The following is a 15319-nucleotide window of genomic DNA, read 5'->3' on the forward strand; positions in this document are numbered from 1 at the left end:
ACTTCTGTTCATCACTTTAAAATATGCTTTCACATTTATAACATTATCAATCCTGACCTTTTCTCGTATTAGCAGTGAGATGGCAGGGGCTCCATTAGCATTCTCATTGCCCTTAGTGTTGGCAATCTGTTTCAAAAACTCCACTTTTTTCTTGCTCGCCATAAAGATAATTTTGTCGTCACAGAAGACCATGATAGTATCAGTTAGTTCATAACCAAAGAGCCATGTCTACGGGAAAAGACAACAGTGACAAGAGTATCTACAGATAAAAAAATTAATGAACTCATAAAGAAATATTTATAGATAAAATATCTGGGATTAACTTCAGAACAATCAGGGGAGAGGGAGCCTGGATGTGGATAAGAATGAGACGAGACTGGCCAGAAGTTCACAATTTATTAGAAGTGGATAATGAGTACATGGGGGTTCAATATATTATTTTATCTATTTCCTACTAATTATTCATCTCTCTGTTCTCTCTCAGAAAGACTTGGGATTTTTAGCTGGGCACACTACTCAGCATGAGATCTCTATTTCTCATCCATTCTTACAGCTAAGTATGATTATGGCTCATTAGATTTAATCTGGCCAATAAGTTTTAAATGGAGTACTGTGTGGGACTTCAAACAAGTTGTCTTAAAAAGGGAAGAAGGTCTCCCATTTTCTTCCTTTTTCCATCTTTTTGCTTGGAATGCAGATGAAATGGCTGGAGTTCTACTAGCCATCTTGCACCATGAGCATAAGGGCAATACTCTACGGATGGCAGAGCGAAGACCCAGAAAAAGCCTGGGTCCCTGAAGACTATATAAAACAAAACACTTTGTTTAACCTATTGGTATTTAGTTTTTTTCTGTTATATGTAGTTGAATCTATATTAATTTATACACTTCTTCTTTCCTTATGTTCTAAATCAGTGCAAAATCCAACTGAACTTTAGGTAATGATGGAAATATTCTTGATCTGCTCTGTCCAATATGGTAGCCACTATTGAGATTTGACCCACAGCCAGGTGGGTCTGAAGAACTGAATTTTTAATTGTGGCTACCACACTGAACAGTACTGCAGAAGATTCAATGACTCTAAGGGCTAAAAATTGCTGTACACCTCTCACCTGTAGAGCAGTTGATTTGGCATAAACAATTTCTTCATCAACACCCACAGACACAACAATGGCATCAACATTGGCATACTCATCTTCTCCTTTCTGAAAAGGGCAGGTAATTTAGTCACTTTCTTTTCACATTAGTAAAACAGGAATATAAACTTCAGTATTTACATAGGATGCGTATAATTTTTTCCTAACAGAAACTCCCAGTTTAAGGTACATGCCTGCTGGGCAATCTCACAACTATTACTTATTCTTTATTTTTTCAACAGCTTTATTGAGACATAATCCACATACAATTCATCTACTTAGAGTGTACAATGTAACGGTTTTTAGTATATTCAGTTATGCAACCATCACCACAATCTAATTTTGAAACATTTTCATCTCCCCAGAAACTGCCCATTAGCAATCATTCTCCATCTCTCCCACCCCTCCCAGCCCTAGGCAACCACTAATCTAATTTCTGTCTCTATAAATTTGTCTACGCTGGACATTTCACCGAAATGGAATCATGTAATATGTGGCCTTTGTGTCTGGCTTCTTTCACTTATGTTTTCAAGGTTCATTTGTGTTGTAGAATATATCAATACTTCATTCCTTTTTACTGCTGTATAGTATTTCATTGTGTGGATACTCCACATTTTTATCTATCCATTCATTAGTTGCTGGACATTTGGGGGATGGGTGGTGTTTACTTTGTAATTGGGTTAATTGCTTTATTATTGAGTTGTAAGAGTTTTTTACATTCAAGATACAAGTCCTTTAGATATAATTTGCAAATATTTTCTCCCATTCTGTGGGATGTCTTTTCATTTTCTTGATGGTGTCCTCTGAAGAACAAAAGTTTCTAATTTTGAGGAAGTCCAATTTAACTATTTTCTTTTGCTTCGGGTGTCATATTTAAAGAGATCTTGCCTAACCTAAGGTCACAAAGATTTACTCTTATTTGTCTTCTATAAGAGTTTCATAGTTTTAGCTCCTACATTGAGATCCATGATTCATTTTAAGTTAGTTTTTATGTATGGTATGAAGAATGGCCCAACTTTATTCTTGTGCATATGGATATTCAGTTGTCCCAGCACCATTTGTTAAAAAAGACTGTTTCTTCCCTCATTGGATTGTCTTGATACTCTTGTCAAAAATCAAATGACCATAAAAGTGAGAGCTTATTTCTGGACTCTCAATTCTTTCAATCTATTCCATTAATCTACATGTCTATCCTTATGCCAGTACTACTGTTTTGGTTACTTAGCTTTTAGTAGGTTTTGAAATTAAGATGTGTAAGTCCTCCAACCATTAACTACCCTTGAATTGCTCTATAAAACCAAAGGACTAGTAATACTGAGCTGTAATTCTGGCTTCTCTCATGAAGTCAAGAAAAACACCTACAAAAGACTATTCCACATTTTAAGGCTTCCAGCTGCCAATAAGAATACAAATATGATAGCAACTGAGGGTTCTGTTATATTTCCCTACAACAAATATATAACGCAAAGAAGTTACTACACAGAAACTGTATGTATTCTCCCACTGACTTTCAGTGAAAAATGTTTTCCGTTAGGTTAGTAAAAAGTTTTATCATTACTTCTCACTGATGATGCAAAAGCAATGGTAGTTACAACTGCAAAACCTTAATATGCATCAAGGCAGTGGCACCAAACTGTCCTTCTTCACTAGCTCATACTCCTAGAAAAAAGGATACAGTAAAAATGACTAATATTAAGAAATCTCATCCCTTGAGTATATATCTTTTTAGTATTTTGTGTAAAAAAATGGGAAGTACATACAAAACAATTTTGTGTGCATACTGAAGTATGATGGTTGTCTCAAGGAAAAGCACTTGTACAAATTATTTGAGTAACAAGCTGAACTAGACATTTAAACAGACTTGGGTATCTGGTATACATTTCCTCAAAAATGAATGAAGTGAGACTGTCATTTCAAGAAAAATAACTGACATATATGTTGCCAATGATAACATGTGAGTTTTCAGTTTTCAGACAAAAAAATTAAGATCTTGAAAAACTTGCATCTGCCACTAAACTTAACAGCTTCCCTTACTCAAGACTTTTCTGATGAGATTAGTGGTAATAGTGACATATGATTCTTTGATATTATATAATAAAATGTGTCAACATTTGGAAGATCTGTACAACTGAGAGAACTAATATTTTCCAAATAAGCAATGCATAATGTTACAAAAGTCATCTATGGGTTAAAGACGGAATATGCAAAACAGACCAATAACTTGAATATGATTTCACTTCTATGATTTCAGATTCCACAATACAATTAACTTTTAAGAGATTGCCACTTGAGTTTTAGTGCAGTAACAAAGAATATACATAATTATCTAAAAAGGTTATTAAATTATCCTCCCTTTTCCAGCTTCATGTATGTATGAGACCAGATTTTCTCTGTGTACTTGATACAACCTATACAAAGGCTCTTTGGGGACCTGAATAATTTATGAATGTAAGGGGGTCCTGATATCAAGAAGCTTGAGAACCACTATCCTAGGATTACTATGATATATTAAATTAACACTAACGTTGGCACCAAATATACTTTCCTCTCCAAATTTTTGTTAAACACACCTCAGTTCTTCAGTTAACATAGAATTTTTTAGTTATCTGCAATCATCACAATAAAACTCTAGGTACGATATGTATCACCATATTCAAAACCGCTTATCAAGACCTGGCACACTCAAAATTCCCCACACAAATACATAAGCAGTCCTCGCACTAGTGAGATTTAGGCTCCCTCCCCCCCAAAAAGAAAAGATGCTGAAAGTAAAATCTAATTAAAATACACATTAAGTTTAAAATACATATTTTTAAAACTAGTACTATAACTATTAAATAATAACAGGTAAAGTAGTTCTTCTTCTACCATCTCCATTTCTTTCAGTTAATAAATCAGACAACAGAATACATTCATTAAGGTCCAAAAGATAAAACTGAATTTCTTTGGAAAGTTTCTGATTTTTATCTATAAGGAGACTTAGGGTCACCTGACAATCTTTTCAGGTAGGATGTTAGCATCGGTGATTTTTAACATTTACTGGGAATTTTTTTCAGCAACTGCAAGCAATAAAGTATCAAGTTGCTGGTCTGTCTTCTGTATTTGGGGAGACAGTATGCCTACTGGCTAAGGGTCCACTTTGAAGCCAGACGCCTGGGTTTTAATCCCTAACTCCACCACTTATTGTGACCTAACCTCTTCGTGGTTCAGTCTCTTTGATCTTCATTTCTGTAAGTGTTGCTGTAAGAATTAAATGAGTTGATATGCGTAAAGTGCTTAGAATAGTGCCTAGTACACAGGAACTATGTATTTGCCATTATTATTATTAAAGACTGAAACTATTTATTAAAAAATTTACTGCACATCATACCACTACTGTTACTGACATCAAAGATCAGCTGTTAATTTTATAATCACTACAGAGTACATACAACAGGCTTTCAGAAAGTGTACAACTCAAAAAGAGATTACTTTAGGTGGTATCCAGATGTGGCTTTAAATATTCAATCACAGAGCAAAAAAGTTATATACTTTTCAATTCTCTTTTAATCCTCTTGATTACATCAAGAATGTATCTGTTTGGTGCTAGTCCTTAACATCTGTTACAATTTAACAACACAGTTTTGCTTATATTACCTTTATTTAACAGCTGCTTTTTATTTTTGACAGGTGGCATAATTTTCCATTTATAGTGATATAAAGTATCATTTCTGAATGTCTTTAGGTTTAAAGAGTTCAACAGTTTTTTGGAAGATGAAAAGAGAACGAAAAATGGTAAATGACTAAGCAGAGCTGGGGTAAATATACCCTAAGTAACAAGCACTCTCACTGGGAAAATATCGAGAAGCATACATACCTCACTGAGCCCCAATCAATATAAAGGAACCATAAAGAACTGAGATGGGTGGAAGTAATCCACTGTCTTGCTGAAAGTAATATGGGAATTGTCTTTATATTTAAAAACCTTCCTGAGCCACAGAAGATAGCTGCCTAGTCTTAGGGAACCCAAAACAAGAAACCAAGCCACCATAAAAATCAGCAAAGTGCCATAATGCAGCACTCAAGAGAAGCACTGACACTACAGCTTATTCATTTCTCTACTGGCACAAACTTTCTTTTTGGGGTCATAGCCACCCACCACCCCAATCCTAACAGTTGGCATAGAGTAGCATAAATGAATGCATTAGATCAGTATTCATTTTGAAAACAGTTGCTATTTTGAACTTTTATGGAATTCTTTGGGATAAAAGTCAGATGAATGAAGTCAAAGTCCACTCACAGCAGAATGTCCTAATGCATAGGTCTCATATGATTTTTAGGTATGCCTGAATACTGTGCTCTCAGCCCTCAAAGCAGCTGAAACCCAGGGACTGTGAGTAACCTCTTTTGTTTCCCCCAGTGAGCAGTACTAATCATATTACTTGTTTAAAAATAATCACAATCATTAAAAGTCTGGGAATCCCCAAATAAGAACCCAATAAGTTTAAGAGGAAGAGAAGTCCCAGTTCACTTCCATATCCACCACTAACTACCACCTGGGATTTTCTAATGCAGAAACAGATGTTGCAAACCCTTTCTGCTCTCAGCAGCTCTAACTAAAAATAACAAGAGGCAGGACTGGGCTACACTCAATATCCAAGAAGAGCCATAAAACAGTAGCAAATTCTAGTCACTATGGAAGTCTCCCGTTTCATTTTTGATCAAGCCCATTTTCTCATCTCTAAAATGACACTACTCAGATATAAGGCTTAATGTTTTAGAAATTTCTAAAAACTTAAAAGTTAAAACAGTTAAGTGTGTGATACTGTGTTTGTTTTTAGGACACAAATTATGAGAACTAGTTAAGAAATAATATTTTATTTGCAATAGCCTCAAAATTTGTACCTAACCCAAATTCAACTAGATAGGTAAGGTAAGGTTAGCTCCTACTTTTATTTAAAAAAAAAAAAGAAAGAAAAAAAAAAAAGATTAGTAGCTTATCAGTTCTGTACAACTCCATGTATTTGGAGTTGAAACTACCAGGAACAACCACATGGTTCTGAAAGGCTTATGGTCAAGAGTATCTAAAAACAGCGCTGGCCGGTGAGCTCCAATGGTTGGAGTGCAGTCTTCTAACACCAATGTCATGGATTTGGATCCCCAGAATCACCTGCCGTGCAGCCCCTTCCAAAAGTATCTAAAACAAAAAGTGGGTGTAGAGCCCAAACCAGTTAACTTTTTAGTTGATTTTAGTCATAACAGATTTTTTTTGAAGATGAGAGCTGACAACACAAGACTTGGGATTTTTACCATTAACTTTCAGTTATTCTTACGTCAATCCCAGGTTTCTTACTAAAAAAGAAAAAAAAATGGTATAGAATACACCTATATATTCCACTATCTTTCTGTTACAGCTAGAAGGATAAGCAACCAGAATTTATCCTAGAAAACTATGATCTTTGCTTAAGCAGATCAGAATGACAGTACTGTAACCTGTAAAGACTGTGCACATAGAAAGAAATCCTACAGTTCGGTTCTAGGCTTATTTATTAACAAAAAAGCAGAAAGTCTACTTGAGTAAGATTTTCGTAATAATTAACCACAGATTTTGCTAATACAATTTTATACAGACTTGGCTCATGACTTTATACCATCAGTGTCTTAACATCTAACATCCCCCCAGATGATGTCATTACGTTAAATAAAAGGGCCAAGATAAATTTTAATAATTTTTGAGAAGCAAAAAATGGGAATGTGGAGAGTAACTTAACTTCTATGGATTTAAAGACTGTCATTTGATATTAAGTTTGTCAATCTGTCTTCAGGTCACAGTTTTTCATATATGGACTAGTTTCATGCTTTACATTAATCTGTCATGTAGGGAAACTTATAGCTATAAATTAATATTAGTTTTCATGAGTACTTCAATGACGGGAAGTAGAAACAGCTTCCTGTATAATTTCAGGGTTTATGATTGGAAGAGAAGTCTTCTGATTATCATCAGGACATTAGTACTTATTAATCATCAGAAAATATTGGAGCTTTAAAAAAGTTTTTCTAGGGCTGGCCCGTGGCTCATTCGGGACAGTGTGGTGCTGTTAACACCAAGGCCACAGGTTTGGATCCTATATAGGGATGGCCGGTTCACTCACTGGCTGAGCGTGGTGCTGACAACACCAAGTCAAGGGTTGAGATCCCCTTACCGGTCATCTTTAAAAAAAAAAAAAGTTTTTCTAACACAGATCATGTTCAAATATAAATATGTGACAGTGAGAGAAACTGTAAAATCATTTGGCAAAAATTAACCAATAAAAATTTTTAAAATAAAATTCATTTTCAGCATTCATCTAGTATAGAGTTCTTATTTTTGCTTTTCATAAAATGCAAGAGAATCCACTTTACTTTCAATTATCTAATGCATTTAGCCTCGAAAGATGAAACATGCACAGGCACCTTTCGTATGAATGGCAGAGAAATGACCAATTTTAATAATCTGGTTCCAACTTGAAAGACAAGTTACAACACTGAAAACCGAATTGATCATTTTTGTCAAGACTTTTTTCAGGTGTTTAAAAAAGTCATTAGTTATATCTTCCTTTGATAAAAGGATTTAGAGGCCAGATGAGCTAGATAGCTGAGGCTGCGCCACAGAATGCAAGCAAACGCTTGTTCAAATAATAAATTACTATCATAAAAATAAGTTTTAACTGTGGACGTTTTTAAAGTAGCAAAATCGCCCGATCTTTAAAAGATTGGGAATTGCCACAGCTCTTTTTCTGAACACGTGCCCCAGATACTCTATCAAGAAGGAAAATTAATAAGATATTAGGCATTACATTTCTTTTTTTTTTTGTATCACTAACGGCTACAAATTTTCAGCGTTAGGTCTCTCTGCTACCCACGACAGGTCCTAGAACACGAAGCAGTTGCGCGTGAGCAGTATTTCTTTTTTTAAGTCCAGCAAAAGCCCCGCAACGAAGAACCCGATTCGCATACTCCTTGCCCCTCCATCCCTCCTTTACGGAGATGGTTGTAATTCTGGCGGGACCTGGGGCGGAATACTGTGGCTCTGGAAGAACACAGCGAGTGCGTGGGTGCGTGTAAACACCGCAGGAGGGGACAGCAAGACCTGATCGCGGAGTGGGAGGGAAAGATATTGCTTCTTCCAGGGCGGGAAGGCTGCGAGAGATGGCTGTTATGCATGACCCGGGCAGGCACGCGGGGAAGATGGTGCTGGCCGCCGGGTGATTGCGGGGGATTCCCTGTTACGGGGTTGCGCTCGTAGCCGCCTGCGGTGAATGATTTTGCGAGCAACGAAAGGGGCGCGATACTGAACCCGGGAATCCCTGACCGAAAGGGAAAAAAGGGCGCCGAGAAACAGAATTATTATGGGATGGCTCAAGGGGGATCCCTAGGGAAAATTACGGGATCTTCCTCACCCGCCAATTGCTGTACAGCCTCTTCACTCGCCGATAATAAGCGTCTTTGTCCAGAGTCACAGCCATAGCCCCAGACGCCGCTTCTCCTTGGGCTCCGTGAATCACGCGAGGTCCCGGCTCAGCCACCCGTTCTCGGCCCCGGAATCCCGCACTCTCCTGTGACCCGGAAGTGTCGACCTCAAAGATACCCTTTCCGCTTCCGGGTCCCGACAGCGTTTGAGTTATTTTTTTTTTTTTCAATCCTCTCTCCAGAGTCGGGGGAGGAAGGAGGGGAATTAAGAGTGGGGCAATCAACAAAATGTGCAACGCAAAAAGAGTCGATTTTCGCGGGGTTTTCTTGTCAACTTCGCCACAACCGCACGCGAGTCGACGTCGTCACGTGACGCCCTGCCCCCGCCCTTACTCTCAGCACGGCAGTAGTTTACAGGAGCTCCGACTTTTTGCGGAGGCGGCAGCCACTGGGTAAAGTGGGGTGGGAGGCCTGACTGGCCTGCTCCGCCCCATAGGAGCTGCCGCACGCCGGTGTAATGGCCCCACCCCACCGGCCAAGGAATGAGAAGCGGAAAGAGCGGGATTTGGCGTGGGATAGAGGGAATACTACAGCCTAACTGGGTACGCGCCCCTCCTAGAAATGGTGGGAAAGTAAAAGCCTCTACTACTCAAGGGCTGGAAGGATCCTGTGTGGCAGGACATAGCTCAAACCAGAGAAATGGAGCCCACCCTCGTGATAAAGTACTACCCAAGCTATGTGGAAGGAGTTAGCCCTAGAAAGGAAAATAAACTGCCCAGGCTTCATCTGGGCAGTAGGATGGTAGGAGGAGGATCAGAGGAAACAAAAGGCTTGAGGGATTCCCACAACCCTGTCGTCTGAGCTCAAGTCCTGACAGCATCCTTCCAGTCAGCCAAACCCCTTGCTACAGTTCATGAAAAGTAACACCATTCTGTGGCTTTCCCAAAAGCACCGTTGGAAACAAAATAAAAGGCAAAGATGCAGAAGTGACCGTGCTGTGACGTGGATTTTGAAATTTTTCCTTCTCCTCTAAGAACTTGAGTTTGAATATGGAACATTTAGCCAATTTACCTTAAATCATTTCCTTACCTTTAGCAAGCTGGACAGTCTACATTTATATAAACCCTATAGAGAAGTACAGATGACTTGTCTGCTCTATCCAAGGTAACTTACTATGAACAGTTTGAACTTTAGGAAAGTGGTGTTGAAATTACCCGCCATAGGACTGGCCAGTTAGCTCAGTTGCTTAGAGTATGGTGCTGATAACACCAAGGTCAAGATTTTGATCCTTTTATATATCAGCCAGACCCCCCCCCCCCAAAAGTTACCCACCATGAACATCATCTCTTAAAATTAATACTTATATTGGGTTTGATCAAATATAGAACAGGGAAGAGTGGAAAAGGATTAACTTAAATTTATTAATGCCAAGGAGAAGGAAGATAACAGTTCCTGACTCTCCAGCTGTATCCACAGTTCGGCCAGGAACAGGCTCTGCCAGAGGCTAGGGCCAGCGCTACATAGTTTGTGGTTAATGGAGGTGTCTAGGGAGGGGTGAGCGCACCAGCTGCTCTAGTCTCCTTTACTTCCCCAGAAATGAGGAAGTGGTCGTGTATTATTTCAGGAGTTCCCCTACCTACCCAATCCTCTCAAAATTGGGAGCAATCAGGTACAAGTTTTCTTTTTTCTTTTTTTCCTGTTCACCTCCTGGGTTTCCTCACATCTCCCCTGCCCCTCCCACTTTTCCATAGTCCAAGGGCCAGAGTAAATGAAAATACAGCAGCCACCCAAGCAATGGGGACCATGCTGGGGCTTCAGTCATCAGCATCTTCACTGGAGTCTGAGTTGGCTGGCATCATAGGATCATCAATGAGTGAGAAGTCCCTTTCTGAGCTATCATAGCCCTGAGATAAATCATCATCATCATCTTCATCCTCATCGTCATCTTCCTCAGGTTGCAGTGGAGGCAACCGCAAGGCAGTACCAGAGGTGGTAGTCGCTGGTGAAGAGGGGTAGCCAGTGGCTCTCAAACCTGGATGGTGATGGTGGTGATGGTGGGGGTGGGGGTGGGGGTGGTGGTGGTGGTGATGAAGCATGGTGCTGGAGTCTACATGAGGGGTTGATGCTGCACCACCCATCACAAATGGCATAAAAGGCAAAGATGCAGAAGTGGCACTGCTGTGACCCAGAGATGACATAGACTGTAGGCCACTACTACTGTGTTGGAAGGTGCTATGCAGAGATAGGGACCCAGTGCCTCCACCCTGCATCAGGGCCATCATCTTAGAAAGATCTGGTCTCATCCTACGTGCTCGCTTCTTGCCGCTCTCTGGTGCAACAGGCTCTGGCAAAACCCGATTGAACACAGTTTCAGCATGGTGACCCTGGGTAGAGGGAACAGAAGACAGTAAACAAAAAGAAGGAAAAAAAGGGATGGGGGAAAAAAGCCAAAAGAGTACTAACTTACAAATGCTTTTTCACTATTTTAGGAGAAGCAAAACAAGTATAGTCAGATTGGGCTTGATTGATGGTAATAGGAGGAAATGCTGGCTTAGCTGGTTGGAGCATTTTGATGCTAAAGCTAAGATCAAGGATTTGATACTGATACTCATGTGAACCAGAAGTTTTTGCTTTTTTTCCATGACTACATTGTACCCTTACTCCAGCCAACCATTTCACAAATACTTACCTTTGTTAATAAGGGGTCTGGGCAAGAACATGAATGAATCAGTATAGGCACAGAAAAAAATTCACTTAAGTGTCTACTGATGGCAGGTTGTTCACACAATGTTACCATGTGAAGTGCAGCACAACTGTATTAACATTCACAACTGTTATTAACATTAACATACTATCCTATTAACACAGAGTGGGGTAAATTCAAGACAAGTCCAATCAAGACTTTTGGATATCTAGAACACCAAAAAGACTATAGGTAGCTCCTCACCAAATTTAATAAAATATTTTCCCCTGCCATTGATTACACCAAAAAGACTATAGGTAGCTCCTCACCAAATTTAATAAAATATTTTCCCCTGCCATTGATTAAAAAACTTACAAATCTGAATTTTTTTTTTAAACCTGATGACATGTACCAGGAATGTGTTGAGTTTTACATGGCTTTTTCTAGATGTTCTGAATGCAAATTCTGATTAAGTTCATTAAAGCTGGGAGTTATTACTTTTAGTGCCTCTGCTTTGTTATTGGGTAAGCTGGCATTAAACTCATACAATTGGTACCTGTGTCTCTGGACTCTATTTCCCAGTCTAAGCCTAACACCTGGCCTAGGAACATACATTTTGTATTTGGAAAAACAAACATCTTCATACTCTACTTATGTGGACTTTAAAAATATAACTACAGTGGTATATCTACACAATGGAATACTACTCTGCTATAAAAAAGAATGAAATACTACCATTTGCAGCAATATGGATGAACTTAGAGAAAATTATGTTAGGTGAAATAAGCCAGGCACAGCAAGAGAAATACTGCATGTTCTCACTTATATGTGGGAGCTAATAAAAATAAATAAAACAAACAAACAAATAAATAGAAAAAAAAGAGAACAATCACAATAATTCCTTGAAATTGTTAGGAGAACAGATGTGATGATGGGAGTGGGAAAGGGCGATAGGGAGGGGGGAAAAGGAGGAACTGGCAAAGGGCCACTAAAGTCAACTACATTGTATAATGATAAATAAAAAAAATTTTTTTAATTAAAATTTTAAAAAAATTTTTAAAAGAAACAAAATGTAAAGTTCATCATATTCATTTGAATAATAATTAGAAGAAATCGCAGGGCCCTACATAGTTAAAAATATCCGGTTTCCTTGAGCAAAAAAAAATTTTTTTAAACAAAAAATAAAATATAACTATAATAATACTATACTCCTTGAGGTACCAGTAATAATATCAATTCATTGTCAATTCTATATTAAGTAAGAATGCTGTACTAGTCATATTATGATTTTCTGTAATTTCTTATATCTTTCTTAGAGTTATCAACTGACTAAAAGGGAGTAGCAAAAGTACTTGAGGTGAAAATAGGTAACATTGGAAGAAAAGCCCTTTTTATAGGCTGCACTATAATGTTAAATTCAAGACAAAGGTGACACAAGCCTTCAAGCCAACAGCCTTCCCGTATCAACCATTCTACTTATTACACTCTTGGTCCCATGGAGGCTGAGAGAAAATTCAAAACATTCTTCCATGGTAACACTTTAACCAATATAAAAACAATGAGCCTCATAAATCTACATGTATGAGTATTATGTGCTTGGAATTTGTCAAATGCAAATGATAGATACTATCCATTGAAAATTAATTTTGTTAAAAGATATGCCATGTGGTGATATGTCTATACATACATATGTATGTGTGTGTGTGTGTGTGTATATATATATATATAAAGATTTATATAAAAGACCAAATGGAGAATGATTAGATAAGGCAAGTATACAAAAGTGGTAATCCATTTTACATGACTGCTATCAAACCAAATCATGATTTATATATGCTTAAAAAAATACAACTACTGCAAAGAATAAGGCAAGCACGACCAAAAGAAACTTTTGCAGTTACATTTTGGTGGAAAGAATGAGAAGAAACTATAGATACTTAATCCACTTAATGATCTGTAACCATAATAAAAGAATAAATACATTTGAAAATATGGGATAACCTAAAGACCAAAATCGTTATTATAAATTAGAAAACATGGTTTCCTGTGCTTTTTCCATTACTGACATATAATTAGTGATTCTCAACCTCGTATATGTTGGAAAAACCCCATGACTGTTTTCCTTAGTAGGCCCCCCCAATTACTCCTAAAATATATAGAATTATACAACTTTTAAGAGGTTACTCTAAAAACCTCACTTTTCAGAATGTTGAAATTGAAGAGGTTAAAGGATTTGTCAAAAATCCCTTTGTTATTCAACAGGAGAGCAGAATAACCCTGCATGTTCTAACACATCTTACTAATTCTTACATTTCCATTTGCTTAAAGTACTAAAGTTAGTTTTTAGAATTTTATGCTTTTCTAGAAATGAAGATACCACAGGAATGGAAAAATACCAGTAAAAATACTCTGGTTTCCTTACTGGAGAACTGAATATAATTTTTCTCAGGAACATGCAGGGGGAAACAGAGAAATAACATTAATCACAATCATCATTGAAAGCCTTGTAATATCACATCTAGTGTGGAAAAAGAGTAGTAATGCTTCAGTCTCACTCACCTTTTTTCCATTCCTAGAGTTAGCTGTCTGTACTGGTTCCAATCCCAAACAGTTCAATTCTGCCTTATTATTTCTTTTGCATCTCTGCCACTTCTGTTTTCTGCGATCCTCCATATACTGCAATAAAAAAGTATATCCTAGAGGAATAGAAATCTTCTCTATGGTAATTATTAAGGCATTAGTGTCTTTTTGTTTCATAGTAAATGCTTATTGCATAAGATAAATAAAGGACTAGTCCTAGTGGAAAACTGCCATTAAGTGGATCTCTCCAAAAAAATTAGGTGGTTTATGTAATAGTTTAAAAGTAAATATTTGCCTAGCATCTAACACTTAGTTTAATAAGCTCTTTAACATTATTTTATTGTGATCCTCACAAAAATTCTGTGAGGTTGGAAGACTGAGTATTATTACCATTATCTTGCAGATGCAGAAACAGTAATATAATATGGCATGCTTTCTTTTTTCCTCTCATACAACTTAAATACCAAGGGAACAACTTTCAATCTTGCTGGATGGAACTGCCACTCACCGCTAGAAATCGGGGATCGACAGCGAACTCTGGATGACCCTGTAACCACATCTCCAGTTCAGCCCGGCAAGGGGCATCCTCACCCACCAGCAAAGTACCATCCACCTTATTGATGACAGGGATCCGGGTCTCCAGGTCCACATCAAGATGATTAGGCTCTTCCATGCACTCCACCTCCAGCTGCAAACCCAGAATCCACCCCCATGAGCACATACTCTTCTTTGGGGCAGGAAGGGAAGAGGAGCACAGCTAATGGCAATTATGAGATAACTAATATTTTCCATTCCCTCAATCCCAACTGCCTTCATCAATTACTAGGAATAAAAAAACCCTTATCTAATCATCATATTAGAGACTTTCTCTACCACTCACCTCTACTAGCTTTTTTCTGTTCCCCTTCTTCTTATGAAACAGTGGATGTCCATCTCCCATTACTCCATTAGCCATCAACTTGTGCTTCTGGAATGTTAACTTCAATCCTTCCTCCTAAGAAGACAACCCATCCATCCAAGATATCATATGACACATGTTTATAAAAGTAAAGGGCTAGCTGGTTAGCTCAGTTGATTAGAGTGCAGCCTTATAACCCAAGTTCACGTGTTACCAGCCAGACACCAAAAAAAAAAAGAAAAGAAAAAGTAAAGATTAAGTTTTGGGGGACTAAGAAAGATTTCATTTCTTGACCTAGTGCCCCTCACGTAGAGTTATGAGAAGTAGAGTTTATATCAATAACACCCAATGCAGGGTAAAACTCCTTGCCTGGTGTCTCAGAATTAGCATGGCAACTCATCAAAGGGGCAAAATCCTCCTATTCCTGTTACATATTAATTTAAGACACTTTTCTTCTTTGAGTACTCTATGACCAGCTAATAGGGTCCAACAGAGAAGGGGATGAAGAAAAATAAAAATTTCTATCTATAAAACACAGATTTAATTACAGTAGAAATGATTCCTTTTTGTTTTTAACAAGGTCCACAGTACTTTG

General features: G+C 37.9%; 2 protein-coding genes and 1 non-coding gene across 7 annotated transcripts in view; all 3 read right to left on the reverse strand.

The window, feature by feature from the left end:
* Positions 1-8706, reverse strand: part of SUPT16H (SPT16 homolog, facilitates chromatin remodeling subunit) — a 31329-nt gene extending 22623 nt beyond the window's left edge. The window contains exons 1-3 of the mRNA XM_063089109.1: positions 8554-8706; positions 1112-1204; positions 58-228 (exon numbers count right to left, since the gene is read on the reverse strand). Of these exons, the coding sequence (XP_062945179.1) occupies positions 58-228; positions 1112-1204; positions 8554-8619 (330 nt within the window). The 5' untranslated portion in view covers positions 8620-8706. The remainder of the gene's footprint in view (positions 1-57; positions 229-1111; positions 1205-8553) is intronic.
* A 1289-nt stretch (positions 8707-9995) lies between these two features.
* CHD8 (chromodomain helicase DNA binding protein 8) overlaps positions 9996-15319 on the reverse strand; it is a 56831-nt gene continuing 51507 nt past the window's right edge. For 4 of the 5 annotated variants that reach the window (XM_063088736.1, XM_063088733.1, XM_063088735.1 and 1 more), the window contains exons 35-38: positions 14707-14820; positions 14335-14514; positions 13806-13922; positions 9996-10947 (exon numbers count right to left, since the gene is read on the reverse strand). In XM_063088736.1, coding sequence (XP_062944806.1) covers positions 10378-10947; positions 13806-13922; positions 14335-14514; positions 14707-14820 — 981 coding nt within the window. In that variant the 3' untranslated portion in view covers positions 9996-10377. The remainder of the gene's footprint in view (positions 10948-13805; positions 13923-14334; positions 14515-14706; positions 14821-15319) is intronic. The other variant, XM_063088734.1, reaches the window with a different exon arrangement.
* On the reverse strand, positions 15024-15132 carry LOC134374413 (small nucleolar RNA U6-53/MBII-28). The gene has a single exon (XR_010023261.1). It is a non-coding gene; the product is annotated as a small nucleolar RNA U6-53/MBII-28 (small nucleolar RNA).

This window comes from Cynocephalus volans, chromosome 3, assembly GCF_027409185.1.
Source record: "Cynocephalus volans isolate mCynVol1 chromosome 3, mCynVol1.pri, whole genome shotgun sequence".
Classification (NCBI taxonomy): Eukaryota; Metazoa; Chordata; class Mammalia; order Dermoptera; family Cynocephalidae; genus Cynocephalus; species Cynocephalus volans.